This window comes from Penicillium angulare (assembly GCF_028827245.1).
Source record: "Penicillium angulare strain IBT 27051 chromosome Unknown utg000004l_segment0_segment0, whole genome shotgun sequence".
In the NCBI taxonomy this organism is placed as follows: Eukaryota; Fungi; Ascomycota; class Eurotiomycetes; order Eurotiales; family Aspergillaceae; genus Penicillium; species Penicillium angulare.
The window spans coordinates 2930607-2944548 of record NW_026623163.1 but is presented as its reverse complement, the minus strand read 5'-3'; the positions used below and the strand labels follow the sequence as shown (position 1 = coordinate 2944548).

At 48.6% G+C, this 13942-nt stretch overlaps 7 protein-coding genes across 7 annotated transcripts; 4 read left to right on the top strand and 3 right to left on the bottom strand.

Annotated features, from left to right (window-relative positions):
- Positions 1 to 488: 488 nt before the first annotated feature.
- On the bottom strand, positions 489 to 1274 carry N7478_005044 (proteasome maturation protein; the record flags this gene model as incomplete). The annotated part of the gene is made up of 3 exons (XM_056921258.1): positions 489 to 556; positions 644 to 1079; positions 1272 to 1274. 3 exons carry the CDS (start codon positions 1272 to 1274, stop codon positions 489 to 491), a joined length of 507 nt encoding a protein of 168 aa, XP_056779295.1.
- A 293-nt stretch (positions 1275 to 1567) lies between these two features.
- On the top strand, positions 1568 to 2255 carry N7478_005043 (mitochondrial 37S ribosomal protein uS12m; the record flags this gene model as incomplete). The annotated part of the gene is made up of 2 exons (XM_056921257.1): positions 1568 to 2006; positions 2089 to 2255. 2 exons carry the CDS (start codon positions 1568 to 1570, stop codon positions 2253 to 2255), a joined length of 606 nt encoding a protein of 201 aa, XP_056779294.1.
- Positions 2256 to 3180: 925 nt separating this feature from the next.
- On the bottom strand, positions 3181 to 4448 carry N7478_005042 (glycosyltransferase family 15 protein; the record flags this gene model as incomplete). Its single annotated transcript, XM_056921256.1, has 2 exons — positions 3181 to 4305; positions 4401 to 4448. 2 exons carry the CDS (start codon positions 4446 to 4448, stop codon positions 3181 to 3183), a joined length of 1173 nt encoding a protein of 390 aa, XP_056779293.1.
- A 1033-nt stretch (positions 4449 to 5481) lies between these two features.
- N7478_005041 (deadenylation-dependent mRNA-decapping factor PAT1) lies at positions 5482 to 8106 on the top strand (the record flags this gene model as incomplete). Its single annotated transcript, XM_056921255.1, has 3 exons — positions 5482 to 5612; positions 5684 to 7921; positions 7983 to 8106. The coding sequence occupies 3 exons, from the start codon at positions 5482 to 5484 to the stop codon at positions 8104 to 8106; spliced, it is 2493 nt and encodes an 830-aa protein (XP_056779292.1).
- A 1847-nt stretch (positions 8107 to 9953) lies between these two features.
- On the top strand, positions 9954 to 11224 carry N7478_005040 (NAD-dependent epimerase/dehydratase family protein; the record flags this gene model as incomplete). The annotated part of the gene is made up of 3 exons (XM_056921254.1): positions 9954 to 9982; positions 10038 to 10272; positions 10373 to 11224. 3 exons carry the CDS (start codon positions 9954 to 9956, stop codon positions 11222 to 11224), a joined length of 1116 nt encoding a protein of 371 aa, XP_056779291.1.
- Positions 11225 to 11520: 296 nt separating this feature from the next.
- Positions 11521 to 12812, bottom strand: N7478_005039 (putative oxidoreductase; the record flags this gene model as incomplete). The annotated part of the gene is made up of 2 exons (XM_056921253.1): positions 11521 to 12567; positions 12636 to 12812. 2 exons carry the CDS (start codon positions 12810 to 12812, stop codon positions 11521 to 11523), a joined length of 1224 nt encoding a protein of 407 aa, XP_056779290.1.
- Positions 12813 to 13012: 200 nt separating this feature from the next.
- Positions 13013 to 13828, top strand: N7478_005038 (putative G-patch domain protein; the record flags this gene model as incomplete). Its single annotated transcript, XM_056921252.1, has 1 exon — positions 13013 to 13828. The coding sequence occupies one exon, from the start codon at positions 13013 to 13015 to the stop codon at positions 13826 to 13828; it is 816 nt and encodes a 271-aa protein (XP_056779289.1).
- Between the last annotated feature and the right edge of the window lie 114 nt (positions 13829 to 13942).

The window sequence follows — 13942 nt, the reverse complement described above, 5'->3', positions numbered from 1 at the left end:
CTGGCAGTACCTTGCATCTGAATATCCGTACTATAACCGAGGTATACGACCGGTTATTCACGGCCAAGAGGTGTGACCAAGTAAAATAAGATGCTTGATATCAAGATTGAACCCTATTCGTAAGTAACTGGAAAGGGTAGCATGAATACATATGGAATTTTTAAGGACTACTCATTACAGTGGTCAATTCAGCGAGAGCGCCCAAGGACTTGACCCTAGTAGCATATCACATATAGCCTTCAAACAAGGCCCAAAGCATACAATGCCAATATTGCAGGTGAATAGAGTGCAAAGAAGAATAGATTGATTAGTTACATATCGTTCCGCCAAGAGGGCCAACAATGCAGCTGTTTCAGTAATCTATCTCTCTATCATAGACATAAGATCGGGGCATGGGGAGAAGAATGCAAGACTAATGGAGCACATCGACTGAGAAGACAACAATCCAAGAAAAACAAATATAAGCATGATATCATATTATCATAGATTTAAAAGTCCATTCCCAATCGCTTCTCCATCTCATCGTGGAAGGTAGGTGGTTCCCGGAAGTCATCACCTAAACCCAGAGTTAGCAACAGTGTCACAGCAATACACCGCACATTGAACATGTATATCATGTATATGTATAGAACAGCAAACATACCCTGAAAGATCTCTTCCCAGCCAACCTCAGTATCCCGGCCTCCAAGCACAAGAATATCCTCATGGACATTGCCACTCTTAACACCACCCAGCACAGCAGGACGGAAAGTGCTGTCTCTAACAATCTTCAGCTCCATACCACGGCGAACAGGCTCGGCAATACCGTATGCCCGACGGAGAGATTCCATCTTCATGGAATCTTGGGTTGCGCGCCAGGAGAGCAGGCGGGCTTCGAGGGGGTGTGTGGAGGAGGGGATCTCGCTGGCAGTTGGGTTGTTGGTTGCGGAGGAGTGAGCGGTAGCGGGGAGAGTGAGCTTGTCACGGAGGGTGTCGGGGAGACCGGGTGCTGATGGTGCACCTTTTGAGGGGCGAGTATAGCGAGTTGTGGTGTTGGTGGTCTGGTTGGAGTAACCAGTTGGAGGTGCGATGCGGAGAGACTAAGTAGGGAGGATTGGTTAGTTATAGGTTTTATATATAAACCGACAATAAGTGCTTTTTATGAGAAAGCCGAATTCCAGCTCCAGCGAAGAACATAAGGGTTGATGGTGCTGATGTAGATGTTCTGGGCTTTGTTCGGAGACCCGCTCACGGAGAGTGATGTCGAGGTTGATTGATAGCTTCCAACGCACCATTATGATAATATGAGATCGAGTAATTCAAAGCTGAAGCTGGAAGTTTCAAGCGGCAAATTCTGGTATCGTAGAATGGGTACTGCAGACGATGAGCAAGACAGAACGTAGATAGAGCAAAGAGGACGACGAGCAACTCCGGCAGACGTCAGGTCAGGCAGAGAAGCAGCTGCGCGTCCAGCTCCTCTGGCACACCATAGAACCCACTCCCGCAATTCAAAGTCACGTGAACCATCTCAAACGAACATTTCTAGAGATCCCCAAGTACCAGTATCACGACTCCCAAATAACCCACCATGCCTCAATTAATCTCACCACTAGCCCTCCGGGCTTTACGGTCACTGACACAGCGTCCGAATATCAATATCTCCACACCCCTCCGAACCCTCACAACATCCACCAATGCGTTCCGCCAACCAACAGCGCTCACCTCCCGCTTCAACTTCAAGCCCGTTCTCCGGACACAAACGGCCATTACACTGTCAGCGAGCACGCGCCAGTTTTCTTCTTCGCCTATTATTCGCGCGACGTATAACCAGGTTCGCAAGGGATGCCGAGTTGGTCAGAAGGCGCGCCGGGGTCGTTCCCCTGCGTTGAAGAATCATCCGTCGCTTAAGGGTGTTTGTCTAAAGACTGCTATTACGAAGCCTAAGAAGCCTAACTCTGGAGAGCGTAAGATTGCCAGAGTGCGCTTGAGTACCGGAAAGGTTATTACTGCTATTATTCCTGGTGAAGGTATGTATCTCGTGAACCGAACTTGGAGATTACGATTGCGATTGCGATGTTATTCGGAGTTAGGTGCTGATTAGAGTTATAGGTCACAATATCCAGCAGCACAGTGTTGTTCAGGTTCGTGGTGGTCGTGCCCAGGATTGTCCTGGTGTGAAGTACCACTTGGTTCGTGGTGCGATGGATCTGGGTGGTGTTGGAAGCCGAATGACTAGTCGTTCTAAGTACGGCACTAAGAAGCCTAAGAGCAGCTAGACTGGATACACCGTGTACCATATTTGAAGTTGTGTTTGCAAAACAGCAGTGGGCTATGGAATATTGCTACTGTATGATTGTTGTTGCTTTTTGATCTAGGTCATTCTTACCTTGATTTGTGGTAGACCTTTCTATTTGTCGTGTATTATTTGTGCAGCATGGGCGATATTGTCATTTAATGGATCGCATTGTATCATTATACAAAACCCTTCTTTGGTTAGTCATCCTGTAAACGGGGTGTCATTGCTTTTCCATTTCCTAGGAAGATGTAATAGGTAGTAGGGTAATGGGTAGGGGAAGTCACATAGACAGTGGAAGAGAAGTTATATGGGTAGTATACGATCTCTTTACGTGTTTCTGCCAGGTTTTTTTTAGAAGGAATGGGATTTCTAACTGAATTGACCATAATAGTAAGTAGATTTGAGTACATTCATTTCCTCGGCCCAATATTTTGATATAGTAAAAATGTTGCTCATTCTGAGAAACTCTCGAATACTCCGCTGAACCATGCATTCAAGACATCAGGGAACAAATATGAACGCTGTAGAATCACAATGGTCAAACACGGCCAACGTAGAAGTGGTGGTTTTGTAATGGAAACCCGATTGGAACAAATAAACATCGAACCCCCCAAACAAAAGATAAAAAAAAAAAAAAAAAAAAACCTGAATTGGGAATAAGAAAAAAGTGCTGCATATTCAAGCCCAAGATAACAAGCTTTTGGGTATTTTGGACAATTGAACAGCTACTTACCACTCACAGAGTGGTAGTTGATTGTAGTGCGGCGGCGACTGAAAAGACCAACCACAAATTGGACGACGTATTTGATTCTAATGAACAGCCAAATTCGTACATCGCGGTAGAGGGTGATAATTACAACACCAACGGCAAGTAAGAAAAGTGTCCAATGGCCAACAGCCGCAAGTCATTGCTGGGAATCCCAGCCATCAGGCTTTTGTAATTTGTTGACGTCAAACCACCGTTTGGTACAAGAGTATCCTGCCCAATCGAAGTTCTCGCTGGGCTTGCAGTGGCAGCGAAGGTCCAGCCTCGTCTTCTCACTGCTTGGGCAATGCGTGAAGGGTACGTGATAGTAAGCAATCTCGTTCCAGAAGTGGATTTCGTCTGCTTTGAGCATAAGTGAAGCAGCAATTGAGTGGACTGGTGCATCACCCCATCGCTCGTAGAAGAATCCACCATCATGATCCAAGGTAGAGAAGTAGTCAATATATTGGTCGGATCGCAGCCACTCCAAGCTGCCAATCTCAAAGTTGGACCAGAAGTGGCACTTGTTGTAGGTTTCACCACCATCCTCACTGATGAACTCCAAAGCATTTCCATCTGCGATGTGCTCCGGGTGGCTCTTCATGAAGCCCTTCACACTGTCCCAAAGAGTGGGGATAGTCTCGTAGTATTCGTACAGACTGATCACAAAACTATATTTCTTGTTGTTTTCCTTCATGAAGCGGAATGGATCTCCAGGAACATCACAGAAGAGCTCAATGCTGGGCTCCACACGCCAATAGTACTCATAGTTCATCATAAGCGGGTGGCGGAAAAAGAAACCAGACTCATAACGGCACATATGACGGTAAGCCTCGTTATCACCGTAGATAATCTTCTTGCGGCCCATCTCCTGGCGCGCATCGCGTGCCTTATCCTGATCAATCCAGTCGGGATAAGACCAGTGCTCTTCGGGAATACGGCCATAATGGGTGGTGCCAGATACGAGAGCAGTTGTAAGCTTCTTGAATTCATCATCAAAATCCTTATCATTCAGGAATACCCAGTCATAATGGAAGTTGCGGTTGAATCGATCCTCGACATTACGAATAGACTTGGCGATTTCCCAAATATCAGAGTTACGGGCGAGGGTAACAAAGGTGGCGTTTACACGTTGGGGTTGATCAGATTGACCGAGGCCAACAGAGACAGCGCTTTGTGCTTTCTCTTCCTTGACTTCTTCGTATGTAGGATGGGCGGGGGCGAATGAGGAGCTTGTTGGGATTTCAAGAGAGGATCGGGAGACGAGGTAGAAGAATGTTAATCCCTAAGCGACTGTTAGATTGATCTTGATGATTGCCGAATGCAATGGACAGTTTTCAATTGTCGCATGAGATGAAAAGTCACCGAGGGGAAACATACAACCAAGGCAAACACGATATATCTAGTATAGCGCGCTGAGACAGACATGGTGGCGGGTGGGTATTTATGCGTGAGGCAGAAACGAATGCGACAGAGCGATCAGGCCCAGCAATAATCGAGGGGGAGGCCAGTCCACGTTAACGAGAGGCAACCATGGACAGGGCTTAGTAAATAGATAGGAGGGAGGGGGAACAGAAAGGCGAGGTAATCGAACAAAGTAAAAAGAAAAGAAAACGTGGATTAGGGGTGGAGGAGAGAGAGTTGACAGGGTCTGGATTCGGGCAAATAGGGCCGCGCAATGTTAGAATGAACAACCGCTTTCAGCCGCGTGGAGGTTTCACCGAGACAAAAAAACGAAAAAGTATTCAGGGGATCCGCGTTTAAATAGGAGATAAGCCTCGTAGGTCAGCATACAGATGTGAACAGCAAATCCATTTGGACCCCGTGTCGATCGGATAAAAAAGAAAGAGTTTCAAAGGAGTACAGTGGCGTGAATGGACAAGCCGATTAGAAAAACCGGGGACAGCGGCGGTGTTCTATGGGGGGCCCATGTAATGCCCAAGGGCCCAATGAACGAAGGCTCGTGGTCCCTCATGTTTCAGAAGCTGATGCGGTTCAGGAGAGCGATGACTTGCTGCTAGAGCAAATAGCGTGATCCAGAAGGCTCCCATATAAAATGGGCGGCTATCATGTCGAGAGCTAGAGTTGTTGTATAGAGGTAACATTACTGAGTACTGGGGAGATACCGGAATCGGCATACATTGTATAATTTAGACCAGCCATTGAAGCCATACATTGATGATAAGCCCTTTGAGTGATAAAATCATATCTCAGAATTCCTGAACTCCAATCTCATGCTCGCTTTTTCTGCCTGGGTATATCTACTTATCTCTAAGCTCCCTGTCATTTTAACATGCGAACTTGAAACGCGCACGATCGGAGGAACATGGAGGGGGCTTGGCATTGCTGCCTGAGGCATCCGCACTTGCACTTCCCAGCTTCGCAACTTCTGGAAATCTTTCCCCACCATCATCTACCTCTCCCCTTTCCTTCCCTCCCCACCTCTTCCATTCGGCCATAGATGTCTTTCTTTGGCTTCGATACTAATCTGCCTAGGGACCGCGATCGCGGTCCCGCCGCTGCCCGGGGCTTTTTCGAGAACCCCGACCCCTTCGCCGACATTGCCAGAGCTACAGCGGTCGAAGATGATGGGTGAGAAACCACCTTTCCCTTACCAGTTAAATTGATTCAAATAAGACGCATTACCTCTAACCACCTCTCAGCATTGACTTCGAGGATACCTATGATGGCCTAGGAGACCAGCTTGATGACGATCAAGATGCTTTCAACGACGATACATTTGGTGGTGGTGGTGGTGGTGGAAATACCGGAGCTGGAGCTGGAGCCGGAGCTGCTGTCGGCCGGGACTTTGATTTCTTCGGTAGAACTGCTGAGGTTTCAAATGCAATTGACGAGGAGCAAATGCGCTATGCCCTCCAAAACCCCCAAGCCGCCCGGGCTCCCCCGGCCGCACCGCAGGACACCTATGTACCTGCCCAGCACGACGCCGAACCGACCATCAAGCGCACCGGATATGAGAAGTACTCGGACCCTGGTTACATCCCCGATTTACAGGCCAAATCCAGCGTGTGGGGAATCGCACAAGAGAAGCGGGATCCGAGTCCAGCAATGATCCCCACGATGCCAGCAGCGAATCGGAAGATGATGAGCCTGGAAGAGGTTGAAGCCCAAATGCGTAATCGAGGCCAAGCTTTCGGACCTGAAACAACGCAATCGATTCCTCAGTCCATGCCTGACATGTCCTTTCCCCGCCATCCTCAAGGACTCCCGATGCTACCTGATGGGTTCCCAGGTAATATTCCTCCGGAGATCCTCCGGGCTCACCTTGAAAAGGGCGGACTTCCACCCCACCTCGCACACATGCCAGACCCCCGGGCGATGTATGGTAGCCCCGGGCCTATGATGCCTGGGCAACCATTACAGCAGTTCGACCAAAACAACCGCCCTCCCCAGGACTTGCCAGCTCAAGATCCCCGCCATCCGGGTCCGCCTCCAGTCCAGAGACAGCATGTGCCACCCCCGCCCTCTCGCGGACCAAACGGTGGACTGCCTGTGATTACCAACACTGAACAGCTTATTCATCTAACAGAGGAGCAAAGGAATGCCTATCTCATGGAGGACGCCAAGAGAGCGAAGCGCAACCATAAAATCTTCCTTTTGTCACGAGGCAATGGCTTGATGACACCCCAGGACAAGAACTTCATTACCCGTATTCAGCTTCAACAGCTCGTGGCTGCTGCTGGAAATGTGGTAGATGCAGACCCTGAAGCTGTGCTGGCGGAGGACTTCTATTATCAGGTCTATAGCCAGATTCGCGGTGCGCCCCGCCAACATCCTCACCAGCCCTTGGGTCATTTTGCTCAAACCTATCTTCTCCAAACTGGCAATCGGATCGGCGGCCATGGAAACCGCCGGGCTTTTAACAACGCGGACAACCATATGCAGCGTATGCAGCAGCAAGTCCAGCGTGCTGTCGAGGCGGCCAAGGCTAAGCCAAAGAACAAGCAGCTTATCATTGAAGGCAGCTTGGGTAAAATTTCCTTCAGCAATGCCAAAGCCCCGAAGCATATGCTCAACATCAAGCGACCCGATAGCTCGGAAGGTGCCCGTCCCAAGAAGTTGCAATCCAATCTGAGTATTGGAGACCGCAAATCTCTGCTGGGCAACATTGAGGCTGTCTACAACGCCCTGATGTCCATGGAGGATATGGAACGCACAATGCCACCACCCCCAGAGGAGGGCGACACAGAGGCTATTCAAGAGCACATGGAATGGCGACAAAAGGTTCAATCACTTAACCAAAAACTGTGGCAAGCTCTCAAGGTCATGGAGCCCATTGTTCCTAATTCAACAACTCCACACCCTTTCATTGCATTCTTATCATACCCCAAGGGTAAGAAAGCCATCCCTCGTATCTTCCGTCACATCGACCAGGAGCAACGGGTCACTATTCTTACCATGATCGTGGTCCACTTGGATACCTTGGATGTTGTTCATCTTGCACAAGCATCCGGTCCCAATGATTCCCAGCTGCCCGTGGCTGTGCGTGAAGCCATTGATTTATTCTCTCTTGCTGTGATGCCAAGCTTGCTGGGCTACGTGAACGAGGCCCCCTTCAACATCATCATTGGTTTGTTGGGTCTGGTGATTGCTCAAACCCAAGTCCTTGCGGTGGCTCGCACTAAGATTGGTCTGGGCATCCTGACCATGTTGCTTAGCCGAGCCGAGATTGTCAAGGAGGCAGGACAAGCGTCTGAGCGTGATTGGCAACAATGGGTAGAGAAGTTCAATGTTCTCTTCGACATGCTGGAGCCCAGCCTGGTTCATATCTTCCCTGGCTCGATCAATTCTGGAGACGACATGTACGTGTGGCAATTCCTTGCCGCCGTTGGTATTGGTGCTAGCCCCGAGCAACAACAGCGCCTGGTCATTGCTGTCAAGTAAGTAAAACCACCATAATTGATGACTGCCATTCACCGAATGCTAACCGATTCTTTCTAGGGACCGTGTCATGGAAACTGTCAGCTACAGCAAATCTCTCCCCGCTGACATGGCCAGCCAGCGCCTGGGCAATGTTAACCTGTTCATGCGAGCCATTGGTTTGGACGTGGAGCTTCTTGGTTAAATGATTTGACCATCTACTGGGCCACCTTTATCCAGCCCTCTCTTTGCGCAGGGGCCGCCGAATATATACCATGGCGCATTGCACCCTCTTATGCGCATCACGTCCATCTATGACCAACCGTACTTGACGAAGCAAGTGATATCCCCAAGGCCATCCACCATTTATTGTGGAAATGACTTTTTTTGGTCTGTATTACTGTTGATTCAAATGCACTGTTGGGTACAGCTGAAAATGCAACCACCCCCCCGTGCCGGCCTTGGGGACTTCGCTTGGGGAAACCAAACCCTAGGGGCTCTTCTCATTCCTCCCCCATCCTCCAGTCCTGGCTTGACCCGACTATTTTTAGGGTAATACATACTCCCTGGACTGGAGCTATCATGTTCTTTATGCTGTTCCTCTTTTCTTTGCTCATACCAATCAATTTACTCATCTATTTGTGTGGCTTTTCTATAACTCCCTTTCTTTTCTCATTTATCCTTTCCAAAAACCTTTGTTCATCACTTAGGGGGGTTTCTAGGTGGGATGGATCAACCACAAGTATAAGGACATCTGGAGGCTCTGGTGTATGTGAATTCAATTCCCTGTGTATCTACTAGGTAACTAGATGTGAATGCCTATCAACTGTGCATGTACATGTATGGGGGACCCCAGCGGCCAGCGGGAAAAAAATCCCCTTAGCCCTATATTAACCCTTACCGCTATTTATACCGTAAGCCCTGCATAGATAGAAAACAAGTCGAAAGAGAATTGGAAAGAGAATTGGAAAGACAATTAGAGAGACGGCTAGAAAGACGACTAGAAAGACAAGAAGAAAGACGATTAGAAAGTCAAGTGGAAAGACAATTAGACAAACCAATGGAAAGACTAGTGGAAACATACTACATATAGTAACGCAGAACTAGTATATTCCACAAATATTTCGCATTATAGTTTCCAAGGTTCAGGTTTGTTAAGCTCGTTTCAATAGAGAACAAAAAGATATACCTTCAAGATAGTAGCCCTGGAGGCTTCAAGTTGAAGCTTACCTACTTCAAATGTTCGCGATATCCAGGGCATATAGGGGTGTTACTCTATGACAGGTATCGGACTATGTAGTTTTCTGCCGGTCTAAATAGGTCAAAATGAGGTTTTTCACCCGTATACATGTTATATGTTAGGTAGATGTAGAGACATGTAGGTGTCCTTAATGATACATGATGTCGGGGTCCCGCTTTTTACAGGGACAAAATGGACCCTGAGCCCGAGAGGCAGCCCGGGGTCCCGATTCGACGAGCACGTAGGCCCACATCATTTCAATTTCAAATGAAACAACGTTGCTTTTTCGGATAGATTGTAATGCCTGATCACAACTCGTCTATTCTCACCGGTTTCACTAGCAACCGGGGGGTTAATTGGTCGTCTATCATAACCCTCCACGGAGAATTACGGGTTTGAGCTTCGGTCTGGTCCTTGGGTGGCGTACACCGCCCATCGACGATCGCAGCGATCTACATAGAACGAGAAAAAAAAAACCTGCATTGAAGTCCCAATGTGTAGAGTCAATTGAGCAATTGAGGGTGGAAATAAATAAAGGGAGGTAGAGGAAATAGTGCAAATTAGTTCCTAGCTATAAATAAACATCAAGCATTCCAATGTTCCAATCATGCAATTGTAGAATATAGTAGGTCTGCTGCACCCGGCTACTATGTATGGGCCCGCCACGTAAGATAGACATGACGGGTTGTTGTCCCCCCCCCCACTCGGTGATTTCCCCTTAAAATGCGGTGCCCCTCCATCCGTTTGCTTCCACCTCCTCTACTCCAAACCCCCTCTAATCCTCCAAAAATAATTACTATTCCTCTATCATAATGTCTGCCGGTTCTGTTCTTGTCACTGGGTAAGTCAGAAACAAACACCAAAATTTGCAATCTTGACTAACCCCGCATTCATAGTGGTACGGGCTACATTGGCTCGTTCACCACCCTGGCCCTGCTCGATGCTGGCTACAAGGTTGTTGTCGCTGACAACCTTTTCAACTCCTCCCCTGAGGCCCTGAAGCGCATTGAGTTGATCTCTGGCAAGAAGGCCGAGTTCGTCAATGTCGACGTCACCGAGGAGAATGGCTTCGACAAGGTGTTCCAGGCCCACCCCGACATTGACAGCGTTATTCACTTCGCTGCTCTCAAGGTACGTTCAGACAACTACTGCTGCTTTTGCCTCCTCATTCTATAATAACCAATATCGATCCTTGCAATCAATTGACATACTAACTCCTGTTTCCATTCAGGCTGTTGGCGAGTCCGGCGAGAAGCCTCTGGACTACTACATGGTCAACGTCTACGGCACCATCAACCTCCTGCGCTCGATGGTCCGCCACAACGTCACCAACATTGTCTTCTCCAGCTCTGCCACCGTCTACGGTGACGCCACCCGTTTCCCCAACATGATCCCCATTCCCGAGAACTGCCCTCTCGGCCCTACCAACCCCTACGGAAACACCAAGTTCGCCGTTGAGACCGCCATCACCGACGTGATCAACGCCCAGCGCAACAACGCTACCAAGGCCGGCAACGAGACCGAGGCCAAGAAGTGGAACGGTGCTCTGCTCCGCTACTTCAACCCCGCCGGTGCCCACCCCTCCGGTATCATGGGTGAGGACCCCCAGGGTGTTCCTTACAACTTGCTCCCCCTCCTGGCGCAGGTCGCCACTGGCAAGCGCGAGAAGCTGATGGTCTTCGGTGACGACTATCAATCCCATGACGGTACTGCCATTCGTGACTACATCCACATTCTCGATCTGGCTGATGGCCACCTGAAGGCCCTCAACTACCTCCGCGCTAACAACCCTGGTGTTCGCGCTTGGAACCTGGGTACCGGTAAGGGTAGCACTGTTTACGAGATGATTGATGCTTTCTCTGCTGCTGTTGGCCGTAAGCTGCCTTTCGAGGTTGCTCCTCGTCGTGCTGGTGATGTTCTTAACCTCACTGCTAACGCTACTCGTGCCTCCGAGGAGCTTGGCTGGACCCCTAAGTTCACTCTCGAGCAGGCCTGCGAGGATCTCTGGCTCTGGACTAAGAACAACCCCCAGGGATACCGCCAGGAGGCCCCTGCGGAGCTGCTGGCTCAGCTGAAGAAGTAAAAAGTCTCTTTGATGTGATGGCTGGATAAAATATGTCTACATGCGTTGATATGTGTGTAATTTGTTGGTATAGAAATCCCGGTAGAATATTTGAAACGAATCTCCTTTTTTCATATTGGTTCTTCTCTCCATTACAATATACTACGTATTAACAAAAAGTATGCGATCAACATCTGAAAAAATGCAATAAAACGCTTTCTGTATTTCTTTCTTTTCCATGCCAGTCTATGTATAATGCAAATGAGACTTCAGAGTCAAAACAAACCGACTCTTGAACTATCTATCTTTCCCACCGATTATTTATTCTTCTTACTCCGTCTAGACCCAGCAGTCTGTGCCTTCGCAGAGGAATTCTCCTTCCTCGCCTCTTTTTCCTTCTCAACCTCCTTCTCCTTCTTCTCGTAAGCTCTCTTCACAGCCCCCGCCTTCTCCGCCTCCTCAATCTGCTTCTCACTAAACTCCCAAAGCCTCTTCCCAACATCCTCATCTCTCACATCAACTCTCGCACAATCCATCTCCCGACACTCCTTGATAAACCATCCACCGGCTCCACGCCCAAAGCTTTCCTCCATAGCAGCATAAAGAATACTCTGCGCCCCCTGCTGTGGAGATTTAAGCACCAAACACCAGAAAGGCCACGTAATAAGATAAAGCATCAGTCCCCAAAGCGACCCACCCGTCAACCAGCGTCGTGTGCCAGGAGTTCTCGAATGTCCCGGATCAACGACCAACACCCTAGTACAAGGCGGTAGCCCATCAGGTCTAGCGACAGAACTCAAATGACGCTGAAAAGAGTGTGCAAAAGTCATAAGTGCGAACTTGCTAAGTGCGTAAACGCCCCTAGGAGCCGCCTTCTTATTCTTAACATTCAATGCACCCGTCTTCACGCTGTCGAGATCGAATTTTGCCCCAATATACCCTGAACACGTTGTGAAAATCACTCGGACATCGCGATGTGCCGGCTGAGCCCTCAGCGCGGGGCTAAGAATACTCAGAAGATGGAAATTGGCAAGGTAATTCACCTGCCATTCTTCATCGATACCATCAACTGTATTTCCCTTCGTAGAAGACGGCGCCGCTAACCCTCCACACAAAATAACACCGTCTAGTCGTCTTGGTTCGCCGTTATCGATCCACTGCGTTGCGAACTTGCGCACAGAGTGCAATGACGACAAGTCCAGCTGTTCAGCCCAAATATTCTGGTTCCCGGTTGAATTGCGTATATCATCGATGTATTCGACAATGAAAAGGTCCGAGGGTGGTTGGCGAGTTAAAAGGATGATTTGGGCTCCTCGCGCTGCTAACTCGTGAACAACTTGTGCACCTATACCGGATGTTCCACCCTAAATCATGATAGAATTAGCCCATACCCAAACAAAAAAAAAGCACAAATACGATTGAATATTCATACCGTAACCATAATTCGTTTAGAATGCATAAGTCGCTCGGAGGTGTTGCGGGCTCCGCCGAAATAGAATTTCAGCACTGCGAAGAGGATAATCCATGGTACGACCTTGAGAACAGTCCATGCGTATGGGATTGAACTAACTCCCCTTGCGGCGCCCTGAATGAGGAGGGGGATGGGCATACTGGCGTGGCGAGGTAGAGAATGGATGAAGACAAGAAGCCGCGCTGGTCTGAAGGTGTACGTATATCGACTTATCGCTTATCGATAAGGGAAATCTTATCGCCACCGAATGTTCTATGCGGCTGGCTTGGGCTTTTCAGACCAATGTTTCCTTTCCTTATACTATTCCCACCACGTCTTACGGGTTCTTCGAGTGCACTATGGCCTCAGAATACGAGGATGAGGACTATTTCCTCCCGCTGGAAGACCAACGTGTTTTTGGGGCTGGGATTAGGAGGAAACGGGTTCCTTTTGTGCGTTCGGGGGAACTGAGTACTACGACCTCTACCTCTGATGCGAAAGCCGGAGCAAAAGCAAACGTCGCAGATACATATCTATCTATTGTGCTTAAGAAGCAGAAGACATCGAATACATCTCCATCTACACCTATACCTACCGCTTCGATATTAACGTTGAGCGAAGAATCCATACCGCCGAGAACACTTTCTGCCCCTCCAACAACAGAATCCTCAGAACCAGAGCGCATACCTTCAATCTCCAAATCCAGACCAGAACACTGCCAAATATGCAACCTCCCATTACTAAAGGCACTCGAAGACACAGAAACCTCAGCATCAGCCTCAACACACCCCCACGAGGCATCTCTAGCACACCAAGTCTGTCTCCAACACTCACACCCACCGTCCCATCTTGACCGTTCCCGCGCCGGAATGCGATACCTCTCAACCTACGGCTGGGATCCGGATAGTCGACTTGGTCTCGGTGCACAAGGACGAGAAGGTATTCGCGAGCCGTTGAAGGGTCGTGTGAAGACTGATACGGCTGGGTTGGGTTCTGGACTTGATAAAGATGGAGATCCGATTAAGGTTCCTGTTATTGAGCCGAAGACGGTTACTAGGTTGAATGCGAAGCAGATGAGGAAGAAGGATGAGGAGGATAAGAAGAAGGCGGAGAAGATGCGGAATGCATTTTATAAGAGTGATGAGGTTTTGAAGTATCTTGGGGAAGATGCTTAGGTGTTTACCTACTTTGGGTTCATGAAAGTGTGTTTTATTATGGAGTTTTGATATGGATTATGATACCCTTTTTTGTATTTAAACAGATGCATATGTTGCCTACCTTTCAGATAT